This window comes from Lissotriton helveticus, chromosome 12 (assembly GCF_964261635.1).
Source record: "Lissotriton helveticus chromosome 12, aLisHel1.1, whole genome shotgun sequence".
NCBI classification, from domain to species: Eukaryota; Metazoa; Chordata; class Amphibia; order Caudata; family Salamandridae; genus Lissotriton; species Lissotriton helveticus.
In genome coordinates this window covers 104,340,658-104,354,216 of record NC_136073.1, presented here as the reverse complement: position 1 = coordinate 104,354,216, position 13,559 = coordinate 104,340,658, and the positions used below count along the sequence as shown (strand labels likewise).

The window sequence follows — 13,559 nt, the reverse complement described above, 5'->3', positions numbered from 1 at the left end:
CGTCGCGCACCGCCCGCACAGCAGCCTGCCAGACCTCCCGATCCCGGGGCTCTCTACCGCTGGGGCTGCAGATCTCCCACACTCATGGGCGGCAGCGTCATCGGGTGAATGGTGTCCCCGGGCAGGTCCACCTCTGGTCCCACGCAGGTCGGTCGGTAATACAGACCGCAGCCGGTCAGCGGTATCTTCCGGTGGGGCTCCCCGACCACAGGGCACTTCCGGTCGGCTCGCAGATCAGCGGCAGGACGGTGTCCGGCGGACGTCCCAGGGCCCGTCTCGTCTCCTCGGTCTATCTTCGGCTGGCGTCATTCGATTCCGCCCGGGATAGAGTCGGACCGCACCTCTCAGTTTCAGCACTCCAGTCCGGCTTCAGAAGGTACAATGTGACGGCTGAATAAACGGATTAATGCAAGAGGAGCCACTTCGATCTCAGAGCTTCTGCACTACGCCGCCATCTCGGTTGGCTCATAGCCACGCCCATTCATTGGATTTTTAAGCAGGGGGCACAAATGTAGAATATTTTAGAATTCCTGATTAGAAAAACTTGCAAGGTTGCTCAGACAAATGGACAGACATTGTTGCTCCTCACTGTGAGCGAACCTGGATCTACCAGATCCACTTTGAGGCTATCCTACAAGTAGAATTGTTGTGCAATGCATGTGTCTTGAAGATGATGCAAGTTCTTACTTTGGATTTTAATGTGCAAGGAAAAACTGTATAAATCTGACTTAAGTTGTCTATGATCACCATTCAATGAGCTGAAAATAAGACTTAAGCAGGGTAAGGGTGTGTGAAGAAGCCCAAAGGGAAGAACATTCCCAACATAGACCCTAGAAACAAAAAAAGGAACTGATACTGAATTGGGCTGTAATAAATATATTCTGATAAGAGCTTCATCTTCTTTCGAGTGCTCTTCTCCGGAGAATTGATCAGCACAGTCACCTCTACCACAAAAAAGTATGGTGGAGGAAATTATATAGAGAATAAGGGAATATCTCTGCTGGAGGAAAAACCACACAAGCAGGATTCAGCACTTCACCCACAAATTGAAGATTTGCCATTACTGCCTATTTTGATATCAGAAAGACAATTGTGCTTTTAATATTTGGATAATTAAAAATCCTTACAATATGTGTATAAAACCATTTTATTTTTTTAAGTTTTATGTAGTGCAAACTAGACCCAAGACAGCATTAATCAAATATTACGGGCCGTGCTGCATTCATCCCAAACAATGGGAATGTAACAATTAAGGGGCTGATTCCGATCTGGGTCCGAAAGCTCTCCGACCGAGCCGGATCCGAAGTGTTTTCTGACCGAGCCCTGCAGTCCGACCGAGCGAATACGATGTAGCCGTATGCTACCGGACTCGGTCTGGTCGGACTCCCATATAAGTCAATAGGAGTCGGTCGTACGACACGTACATGGGCTCCCATTGACTGAATGAGTACGTCTCGCACAAGGGCGCCCCCTACAGTGGGTTTGCATCAGTGCCATCCGCATCGTACATGTCTGTGTTGGGGAGACCCTTGGGTCTCCCCCGTGTCTGGGTCGTAAGGCTACGGGTGACAGGGGGTCTGATGTGGACCCCCAAAGGCAATGTCTTGGACATTTTGCGAGCCGGAAACTTCGGCTCGCACCGACTGTCTGACGCGTGCATCATAATGGCTCGGTCTTAATTATCTTCCATTGCACGGCACGGTCATCTCAGGGACGAGTCGTACGGAGCGGTTTGGCCCCGGATACGACTCGGTCGGTGAATTTCGCATTACTCGCATTGTACTTGCTCGCGCGTACAGGTGTACGAGTCGGTCGGAAAAACGTGTACGGCTCAAACTTTTTCCGGCCGGATCACGTTCGGTGCCCTTCCGACCCAGATCGGAAACGGCCCCAATATGTTAATATTTACATTTAGATAAGAATTCCTTCTAAAAAAGAGATAACCATCATGTAATAACAGGTGCAAAATAGCGCTAAGATGCATAAGTGTTCATAGTCCGGTGCAAAGTTGAGTTGCTGCCTTACTTCATGCTGTATTATCAAACAATGAATAAATGGGGAAGTCAATGGTTAGATAGAAGCTCTGAATCAAATTTGCTTGTTCCATGCTGTACTGCCATGGTTTTAGTGTGAAGTTTAGGGTTACAATGATCTATGGCAGGTAGTTGATGTTACCTATTTTCACTCAACCTCACAACTTAGCATTCCATATTCCTTGGGCAAAGTTCCACAATTCTTAAGAATTACCCGTCTTTTGATTGAAGCTAGTGCCCTGTGTTACACGTAGAGTAGTGCTTGACGGGAATAACTACAGACCCAAGCTGTGCTGTCTGCTTTGTAAGATTTCGGTGTTATGAAAATTAAGTAGGACTTGCAAAATCAGTAGATCACTAATTGGAATGGCAAAGAGTTCTTCAATTGTATACCATTGTTGTGTCCACCTGTAGCTGTTTCCTCATTTTTAAATCAATAGATCTGAAGTCAGACTAGGAAACAAAATGGCGGTTATACATCATACTTATGGTCATGTTGGCCATGCTGGGATTCTCATTTATCCCTGTCTGGCAAGCAATATGCTGTAACTGTGGCTCAGGTTTAGGCCATAAGGACACATCTTTTATGATCATTGAGGTGGTCTTCTAGGGGGGACCCTGACGAACGGAAAGACCGTCCACCGGTCAACCATTCGACCGGACGGAAAAGGGGCTATATATGGTGGCAGTGTCTGCTAGACACCGCCATCCATATTAGCATGGGTAGCGGAGCATGGATTTCCATGGCGGAGACCCCGCCATAAAAAGCCATGTGGAGTTGACTTTCGGGAGCCTGTTGCGGGACCCCAGAGCATTGGGGGGGTGCACCCCCTGCATTGTCATGGACATAGTGGCAGGCACCTCGCGGTGCCTGCCACCGTGTGCATGACAATGCACACAGTGCATTCCCAGCATTGTGGGGGGAGGTGCTGTGAGCACCTCCAGCCACGATGCTGGTACTGGAGGATGCCACCACCACGGTGGCAGTGGCATTCTAATTGCAAGTGCGGAACCGCTGCACCACTGTCGGCCGGTCCCAGCACTGCTAGGGTGGTGGACGGAGTAAAGTCCGCCCGCCATCCTAATTGGCCCCTAAGTGTATGATAGTACATTTATTGTGCAGATCTGAATCTGGCTCCTTTTGCATGAGGCAGCTCTGTGATTGGATCCAAGAGCAAAAGACGAAGAGGTGGAGTACAAATTAGGTAGTATACCTGACCAGCAGATCACTAATAAAATCATCTCTACTTTTTCTTAGGTCCCCATATCAGTCTGCAGTGAAAACTGCCCTACTGGACACCGAAGAGCAGCTAGGCCAGGCCAGCCTCTCTGCTGCTTTGACTGTTTATCATGCTCAGCTGGGGAGGTTGCCAACAACACAGGTTAGTTGTCTATATTTGTTAACACAATACAAGATATTTAGTAATTCCAAGGATTATGAACAAATGGTTATGGGGAGGAGCTCTTTTTTGGAGTTCCCTAACAGCTAATCATTGTTGTGTCCCCAACTCCCTATAGTCTGTCCCAAACTTGCTGGGGTGGTGGTGAGATGATATGGAAGACTGGCAAGGATAGGGAATTCCTCTAATGCACAATGGAAGGTCCCCACAGACCATGTCCACTGACTTCCTGTCCGTGTACAGAGCCAGGTGATGGGTACGGCAGACATAATCGCCCATAGATATCCTGAAGCTTCCTTGGCTTATGTGTACGCCCCTACAGCCATCATGCTGCTCTGTATACTGGATGAAACCACATAGGACACAGATATGAATCCTTTTGTCCCGCTTTTATCATCTCGTGCTCAGCAACGGAGGCTTTGTGGTAAGTCAGGCATGCAAGGCGTACAACATCACAGCAATTGGACAGACTACATGTCTGGACATCAGAGCCGCTGCTTCTTAATCTGCTCCTATATGGATGAAATGTGCAGCAATTTTGCTAATTGGGGAAACTATAAATCACCCACGCACTGCAATGGGAGTAGCTGCCTTTAATTGGTATGCAAATGGATTATTTTGACTGCTCCCTAGTCTTTATTGTGGCAATGTGTTCTCTAAGAAACATCATTTAACTTAGCCGTTTTTATTAGGTGTGAGTCTATTTTTTTGTTACCTTTTCTGTAAGGAATATGTGACTTATAGAAATGGGAGACTTATTGATCCTTTTACTAGAAATGTTGAAACTATAGTTTTCAATCACAACACATATTCTATTATCAATTTATAATGATAATTCAAATCTAATGCCCCAAAGATATGCTCCTTTGCATAATGATGAAACTGTTCCTATGTACACTGATTGAATACAGTTGGTAACTGTTACCATGTAAAGTGCTCTGATACCCTGAGGCTGCTGTATAAAACTGCAAATGAATGAAAAAAAAGAGTGGAATCTGTATGGCACTCTGTTTCTCAATTGCAATTCATTACTTTACAGCGTGTCTCGCTTGACTTTAGCACATTTACCATAACATTGTCCACTGTGCAGAAACATAATGTATGATTAAGAGTTTTGGCAAATGGCTTACTCTGTCACAAACATGGCCCCACTGAAACCAGTGAAAACCAACAAAACCTTGAAACATGCCATCTGGTACATCCCGGAGCTCAGAACCATCAAGTGCAACTGCTACCGACCAAAGAAGTGCTGGCTTGCCAACAAGGACCCCTCGGACAGATACGCCAAAAAACAGACCTCAACAAATACCACCTACACATCAAAGAAGCCGAGAGAGCAGCAATCACCACCAGCATCAACACTGCACCAACCACACAAAATAACTTTTCAAAATCCTTAAGGAATACTCAAACCCAACAGCCACAGAGAGCACCATTCTCCCCTCCCAAGAACTCTGTGACACCCGTTCAGGTGACTTCCACAGCAAGATTGCCACCATCTACAACAACTTCAACACCCAACCCCTCAATCTCAGCCCCCTTAACCTCGACCAACAATCAACCATCAGCAAACCGATGACCACCTGGTTGCCGCTCAACACCCAGACCACCACAGTCATCATCTGTTCATCCACTCCAGGGCACCCAACGACCCCTGCCTCCACCACCTCCTTAACCTTGGAGCCAACCCAATCTGCTCGGAGCTCAACAGCATCCTCAATGCCTCCATCTCCACAGCAACTTTCTAAGATGTCTGGAAACATGTAGAGGTCACACCCCTTCTAAAGAAGCTCTCTGCCAACCCCTGCAATCTCAAAAATTACTTAATTATCTCCCTGCTCCCCTACCCAGCCATAGTACTTGAGAAAGCCATCAACCAACAGCTCACCTAATACCTACAGTAAAACAACCTACTTGATGCCTCACAATCAGGATTCCATGCATACCAAAGCACCTAGACCACGCTGATCCCCACCACAGATGACATAAGAATGTTCCTCAACCATGGAGAGACACTAGTCCTGATCCTCATCAACCTTTCTGCTGCGTTTCGCACCATCTTCCACCACATCCTCATTGACAGACTCCACAACATCAGCATTCAGCAGAATGCCCTCAAGTGGATCACCTCATTCCTTTCCAGATGCACAAAAAGCATTCAACTTCCTCGCTTCACCTTTGCACCCAAGAACCTAGTTTGCAGAATACCCCAAAGTTCAGCCCCACCCTGTACAACATCTATATGATCTCCCTCTCAGACATCATTAGATCCCACTCACGCAACATAATCTCGTACGCTGATGATACTCAACTAAACCTATCACTCACCTAGGACCCCTCCAACGCCAAAACCAACTTGTGCACATCCAACATTGCGAAATGGACAAGAGACAGCTGCCTCAAACTCAACTCCGACAAAACAGAAACACTGATCTTTGGAAGGAATACCTTCATATGGGACCACAGCTGGTGGCAGACAGAACCCGGACCAAAACCCACACCAACAGACCACACACACAACCTCAGCATCATCCTTGACAGTCTTGACTTACCACGAAATAACAAGTAAACGCAGTTAGCTCCACCTACTTCCACACCCTTTGCATGCTCTGCAGACTCTTCAGGTGGATCACCGGCAACACCAGACAGACCGTCATGCAGTCCTTCATCACCAGTCGCCTCAACTGTGGCAATGCTGTTTACGCCAGAATCTCCAACCAGCTCGCAAAAGACTCCAGACCATACAAAACACTGCAGCTGGACTCATTCTGGACATCCCCAAACAAACTCACATCACCCCTCACCTCAGCAACCTCCACTGGCTACATGTCCAGAAGAAGAGATGACAGTTCAAGATCCTCACGCATGCATACAGAGCTCTCCATGACCACTGACCTTCCTACCTCAAACCCCAACTGAACTTCCACCTACCCACAAGTCAACTGCACTCCGCATCCCTCACCCTTGCACACAGTCCCGCATCTGATGCAGCTGCAGCAGCTCCTTCTCCTTTGTTGCGTTCAAGACATGGAAAGACCTGTTCCTCCAATTCAAAACAGCACCCTCCCTGGCAGACTTCAGAAAGAAAATCAAGACCTGGCTTTTCGATAGAGGCACAGCACCCTCAGCACTCATAGACCCTTAGTGGGGACAGTGCTGCACTATACAAAGGCTGATTGATTGATTGATTGATTGATTGATTGAGCTATGCAGTCCACTTTATCACGAGCACATGTATAGTCAATGGCACTTATGATAGGGTGGACAGGCTATCCGGCACATGTGTGATAGAGTTACCTGTTTGCTAAACTCCAAGTCCATACTGTGGTAAAGCAAGAACTGAGGTTCGATGAGCCTTGAATCTCCATGCACTATCAGAGATGGGGAATCAGAAGTAAGATGGAATGCCTTTTTAATTCTGGCTAAAAAGAGATTTATCGTCTTTTCATTGCAATGTATGTTCAACTGAAATGATTATGCAAATATGTGCATTAGAGTGTGGCATTGAGTTAGGCTTGATGTTCCCTCCTACATGCAAACACAACGGCTGTCATAATTAGATTCCATGTTGCACCATGAGAGTACATCTGTTCAGAATGTCATTGGCTCTGCAGTGAGTTTTTAGTAACACTAAGAACTCCTGTGCTTGGCAATGGGTATTTTGAAGACAGTAACCCAACCTAAGGCACTGCATTCTGGGAACACATGCGTAACACTGGACTGAATCTAAGGAGGGCTTAATGTGTCTTGAACCGGGGCTAGTATATTCTCCTTGCCCCTCAGGGAAGCACAGGGCTGAACACCCTTCCCAGCACGAAAGGGTGAACAGACAGCCTGTGACCCACATATCTCCCATGATTTACCTGAATATAACACACATCGGGCCACAGCCAGACCTGGCAGAGACGGTCAGAAACACATTTTATTTTAGTGGTTTGCTGGAATACTTTTCACTGAAGGATGCACAGGCACCAAATCCATACCATTATTTTAAAATGGGTTATTTTTATATTTAAATCAGTTTTCTGGGCAAAATATACGAAAATACATACATAATATGAAACTTGACAGCATCACAGATTGCAATTTGTTTTGGAATCTCACCTACCTTAGTCTTAGCTAGTGCCCACATCAGCACACAAACATTGCCAAAAATAGGAGATTTCGGAAATGGCACAAACGCAGCCCTATTCATGGTGTTTGTATCTTTCCTGTCTGCGGCATGCCCACAGGCAGGGGGGGGGGGGGGGGGGGCTCATCTCTGCTTTGCCCCTGTTTTCAAAAAAAGCAGGCAGTAAGAAAAGGAACACGACCACTGCGGACTGATTGTCCAAGAAGCTACTTCTGGAATGTCTGAAGCTTCTGCCTTCTCAGTGAGCTCTTGATCGGGGTTCATAGAATATTTTTCAACATTTTGGGACGAAGTTCAATTTACCGAACTATCATGTAGGATATGCATGGAATTGTGTGTATTCCTTTGCCCATTCATCTAAAACTGCTATGCCTGTCCCTAAATATCTCACTTCATTAGGATATAAATATGAACTAGAGGCACACGATCAATTTATAAGAAAGCATATTTATACTATAAATGCATATAAAGGAAATAACAAGCAACCATTATGCATTATGAAATATATACGATGCCTTAATTGATGAAGGACACGCAAACAGTATATGTTATAAGGGACCCAGAGGAGAAATAGGGCAACACATATGACACTCCAGATCAGCACATTGCATTTCATTTCATAATCTTTATTTCGATACGACAATATCATAAAAGATGCATTAAAAATGTTTCCTCACATTAAAAAAGAAGATACAAATATAGAATAGCTCTACATTGTTACAACTTCCATGGATAGGTAACACTTAACAATTCATAGACACGGATTGGGGTATCAATCGTTATTAAAAACGTATAAATAATTTAAAAGGGCATATCATATATATATATATATATATATATATATATATATATATATATATATATATATATATATATACAATTACATTTCCATTGGGCTAATCTGCATCATATTTCATAAAATACATGTCATTCAATATGCATAATTTAACCTTTACTGTTTCAGTTATATTATATCGGTTATACAGTACATGACAATTCTCTGCACATTCCTAAAGCTTCTCGCCAGCCGAGGAAACTTATGGCCAGCAGAAACCGGCTAATTCCAAAAACAATAACCTGGCGAGTGTCAGATTTAAAAATCCTTTCGGCTTCTCTATACGATCTCACGCCCATATTTATACAAAGAGGTTTAATCCACCTCTTCCATGGGATCGAATAGGCCGGGCAAAAAAATAGAACGTGCGTAGTATCTTCCCTTGCTTTCCCTGAGCATAGCATACATATATCATTACTAGAGTTAACCCAACTAGTTGTACTTGATTTTAACATCAGTACTCCATATCTGTATTTCAAGTACAATGTTTTTGCCAACGGTGGGTTCACTTCATCCAAAAAGAATTCAAAGCAGGCACTATCTTTAAACAAAAGAAACTCACTTGTCAAAGATCCTTTTCCTCCTCCATTTGATCTATTCTGGTCTATAAAGGCCCCAAAAGATGCCTTTAGTATCTTTTTTGAGTTTGAGGTTAATGTCAGAGGGCTACTCCAAAAATGTGCTAAACCAATCTTCTTAAACCAGGTACCCACATGTTTAAACCATGTAATGGAGTTATTCTCGTCCATATCTTTAATCTCTGTTAATGCCGCCCTATAGTCCAGTAACTCAGGCGTTATCCAGAGCCTAGTCCACAACATCAATGGTCTAATAATTGCCTGGTAATCCGTACGCTTGATATCGAGGTCGAGTATTAGCGCAATTAACTGAGTGCGTACTGGAATTTTTAACAATGCTCTTAAAAATGTATTCTCGTTAACCTCAAATGTCTTTTTGGTCGATGGGCCCCACAATTCAGCACCATATAATGCTGCCAATTGTGCTTTCGATCGGAAAATCTCCAATTCTGGAAGTATAGCTTTGTTATAACAATTCTGATGTCCTTTCAGGATTGGTAAAGTATTTTGTGTTAATATCAGCTTACTTTTATCAATTTGGGTTTTCCATGTTGTTTTAGAATCTAGTGAAACTCCCAGGTAATTAACATTTTCCACATATTCCGATTTTTGTCCGTTTAGAACCAAATTTTCTCTAAAGCACTTATGGGGATTTATTGCCATATACTTTGTCTTACTGGTGGTTATTTCTAAACCTTTTTTACTGCAATATGTTTGGAAGGTATTAAGCAGGGTTTGAAAGCCATTTGGTGTTTGCGAGATAAGGATGGTATCATCCGCAAATAATAGGACCGGTATTCGCTCACCCCCCAATTTCGGAGCATAATTTTTACAACCTTGTAAAAAACAAGGAATATCATTGACATATAGGGAAAACAAGGTTGGTGCCAGGACGCATCCTTGGCGAACCCCCCTTTCTATGGGGATAGAACTGGTTAGTTCGCCACCTGGACCCCATCTCACCTTGGCATAGTTATTTTGATGTAATCTCACAATTGGTTTCAGTAAGTTTGCCGATAAACCTTGTCTATTAAGTGATTCCCATAATAAATTTCTGGGAATGAGGTCGAACGCCGCCCTTAAGTCAACAAATGCCACGTATAAATGGCCTTTCCTCAGATTTACGTATTTCCAACGCATGAAGCAGAACCTAAACACCTGATCTTTGGTGCTAGTTTTTGTTCTAAATCCCGCCTGAAATTTAGAAAGGATTTCCCATTCATCAATCCAAAGATTAATACAATTTAAAATATGCTTTGAATTTTTTTTTTGTAAAACATCAATTAAACTAATTGGGCGGTAGTTCGAAGGTTCGTTTCTATCGCCTTTCTTAAAAATACAAATAATTTCTGCCCCACTCCATGTCTCCGGTATCTCAGCTCCTGCGGCTACGGAGTTACACAAATAATTAATATAAGGACCCCAGACTCCAATCTCATGTTTGTATAGATCTCCTGGGATCTTGTCTAAACCTGGTGCTTTACTAGTTTTGACTGCATTAATAGCCAAGTTGGTTTCCTGCAGATCAAATTCTAGTTTCTCTTCGCTCGGGTTTAACAAAAACCCGTTGTTTGTGGAACCTCCATTCCCAGGAGCAGCATAAAGTTTTGTAAAATGCTCTATCCAAGTAGTTTTGTCAAGATAAACTTCTCTAGAGCCCCTTTCATTTCCATTCCGATTAGCGACAATCTTACAAAAAGCCATATGGTCCCTACTTTTCGCTGCTATCAGTAGGTCTGACCAGATTTTATCATCCCAAACTGATTTGGCAGTCTCTAGCACTCTCTTATTGTTTTCTCTTGCACCCTTAACTATCGAGCTATTGTTATTTTTAATTGCTAACACTAGCTCTGTTTTAGCACCCCGACACTCTTTATTATACCAGGGGGGGCTTATTGGTTTTTCTTTATCATTTACCACCTTGGTTCTAGATTTTTTTGTTACCAATGGTACCAATGCTTTAAAAAAAAACCTTATGTAGTTCTAAAAATGTGTGCTTATCTATTTCCAAGGTAATATGATCAATAAAGGTAGTTGCAAGAATACTATGAATACTTGCTAGCTTTTCACCATTCTCCAGCATATGTGCCCATTTAACGGAGCGGCGATTATTACTGACTTTGATGTTATCCATGTGATTACATGTACTACCTCTAATCTCAGCTGAGCTAGTCAACAGGCTACTTTGTACGGCTAATTCAAGAGGACGATGATCACTCTCCACCCTTGGTACAATTTTGAGATCTATAGCATAATGCCAGATATCAAATGATAAAATAAAATAATCTAATTTACTCTGGCAAGTGTTTCTAAAAAAAAAAAGGCACTTTTGTCACATCTGATGGGAGGCGGCCATTACACGCCCTCATGCCATAGTTCACCGTTAATCTCATTATTTGTTGTGCCAGAACAGTTCATGGAACCGAATTACAGTTAGATAAAATGGGAATATTGTTTACCAAATCTTCGTCTTCTAGAATTGTTGCAAGCCCTGTAATGGGTTCGTAATTACAATTGAGATCACCACCAATTAGTATGCTAACACTAGTATCTACCGAGTTTAGAATGGAGTCCATTTTATCCATTGTTATGGACTCCCTTGATGCCAGTCCCGGTCGATTATATATGTTATATATATATATATAACACCCTTTTGTCCTTTGACACTACTTTGACCCCAAGTATATCTAAGAAATCTGTCTCTAGTATCGAGGGTTACCTTGACCCAAATAAGTAGTCCACCAGAGGCTCTTCCTCTTATACACGGAACCGCTGGTATATAGAAGCTTTTATATCCCACTCTGTATATAGTCTCAGTTGCCCATGTCTCCTGCAACATACAGATGTCGCTTCTTTCAATAAACTCGTTCCACTCCGGGTCTCTAATATTCTTTTTAAGGCCCGCGATATTCCATGAGACAATGTTTAAGTCGGGGCTATCTTTATAGGCAACATCGCATATATGAACTGCACTTGCTACTGTATTAGTACTATTTGGGGGTAGTGTATCATCCTTGCTCACATGGCGACTTTCTTCCTCCCTTAACTCCTTCCTCATCCTCCCAGCCTGTTCTATTCTTGTCATTTCCAGTTCCATATTTAACACAACAGATACATTTGTGGTTGAGGATGGCTGATACAGTCAATCCACTTCTTCCAACAGAGATAACTCATGAAATCTATTAGAGGTTTCTGGCAGCAGTGAGTTTACTTGATTTTTAGTCGCTTTATGTCCCATGGGTTTATAAAAGTAACCCAATGGTACGGCATAGATGTTAGTGTTCCAGGTTGTTGATTCCTCTTGTACTTTCAGTAGTGTGCGAACTGTGTGGGGGTGTCTAAAATGTACAACAATACAATCTCCCTGTTTGTCTTTGTGAGAATCTCCCACCCACCCTACCCTACGCACCACAGGATTTCATTTGTTTTATTTGGATTAAACTTTTTGTCTTTGACTAGCCAATCTACAGCTTTATTTTTTAAATTGTACCAAGATTCTCTTTGGTCCCTTTTCAATACAGGGACACCTGTTAGAACAAGAACATAAGGACATGCGGCTGGGGGTAGGTTCAGGTTATCTTGGTTAGGGATTAGATCTGTCCCCTTTGGGCTATACTGAGCTTCCCTACTGCTAATGCGTCCTGTACCAGGTGTGATATTATGTGGTCTGATGATCACATTTTCTCTTCGTTCATTTGTCCCTGTTATCTCTACACTATTACCTGACTGTACTTTATTTGGTGCTCCTACACCTAGAAGATTTTGGGTTTTCGGTGTTTTATTTGCATGTTCACTACCCCTCTTCTCCCTTAAAAGCAATTTTAGATCCGCTATTAGGCTTCCCCCTTCTGTCAATACTCTAATTCCTTCTACGATGCTTTTGCTTAGGTTACGAGTTACTTCGTTTAACTGGGCAATCTTGTCCTCCATAACCATTAATTTCTCATCCATGCTCTCATTTATTTTTGTCCAAATGGAATATAGAGCAGATTAAAAAAAATCTGCCACAGTTTGTTCTAATGCTCCTATTACCTCGTTTTCTTTGTCTAGTGTAGGACAGTCAATAGCGTCCGTTTGTATGCCTATAGTTCTAGATCTATTGCCTTTGTTGTCTCGTGTGGTCAGATCTCCATTACATCCATTACATCCATTACCTTTTCCCCCCGCTTTCCCTTTTTTTTGTGTGGCTTTTTCCCCCCTCTGGAATTTTTCATTCCTCTCCTCGTTTAGTGTTCCCACTACCCCCACAACTTTTTGTGCCCGAAGTCTACTAGAAATTCCAGGGCTTGACTGTACACTAGCATCAGGGCCTTCTGTTGGATCAATTGTCTGGACGTCCAAGACAGGTTGAATAATAACGCTATCTGAATGATTATCAGGGTGGTGATCCGTTCCTGGGTTTGTGAGCACTACTTCTATTGGGGACTGGGCTGTTGTTGCTGTGTAGGTGGGCAGTTTAAAGGGTTCCAACGAGAGTCTTCTCTGGGCGAGTTCAATCTCATAACATAGTACAAATTCGGCTCTTGTTATGAAGTTGTCCAGTGTCCCTGCCGTTCCCTTCCTTTTGGTCATTGTCAGAGT

The 13,559-nt window shown here is 43.2% G+C and overlaps 1 protein-coding gene across 1 annotated transcript in view; it reads left to right on the top strand.

The window, feature by feature from the left end:
* The window catches only part of LOC144797966 (extracellular calcium-sensing receptor-like), a 228,435-nt gene that overhangs the window by 162,517 nt on the left and 52,359 nt on the right, over positions 1-13,559 (top strand). The window contains exon 5 of the mRNA XM_078668772.1: positions 3,292-3,415. Within this exon, the coding sequence (XP_078524898.1) occupies positions 3,292-3,415 (124 nt within the window). The remainder of the gene's footprint in view (positions 1-3,291; positions 3,416-13,559) is intronic.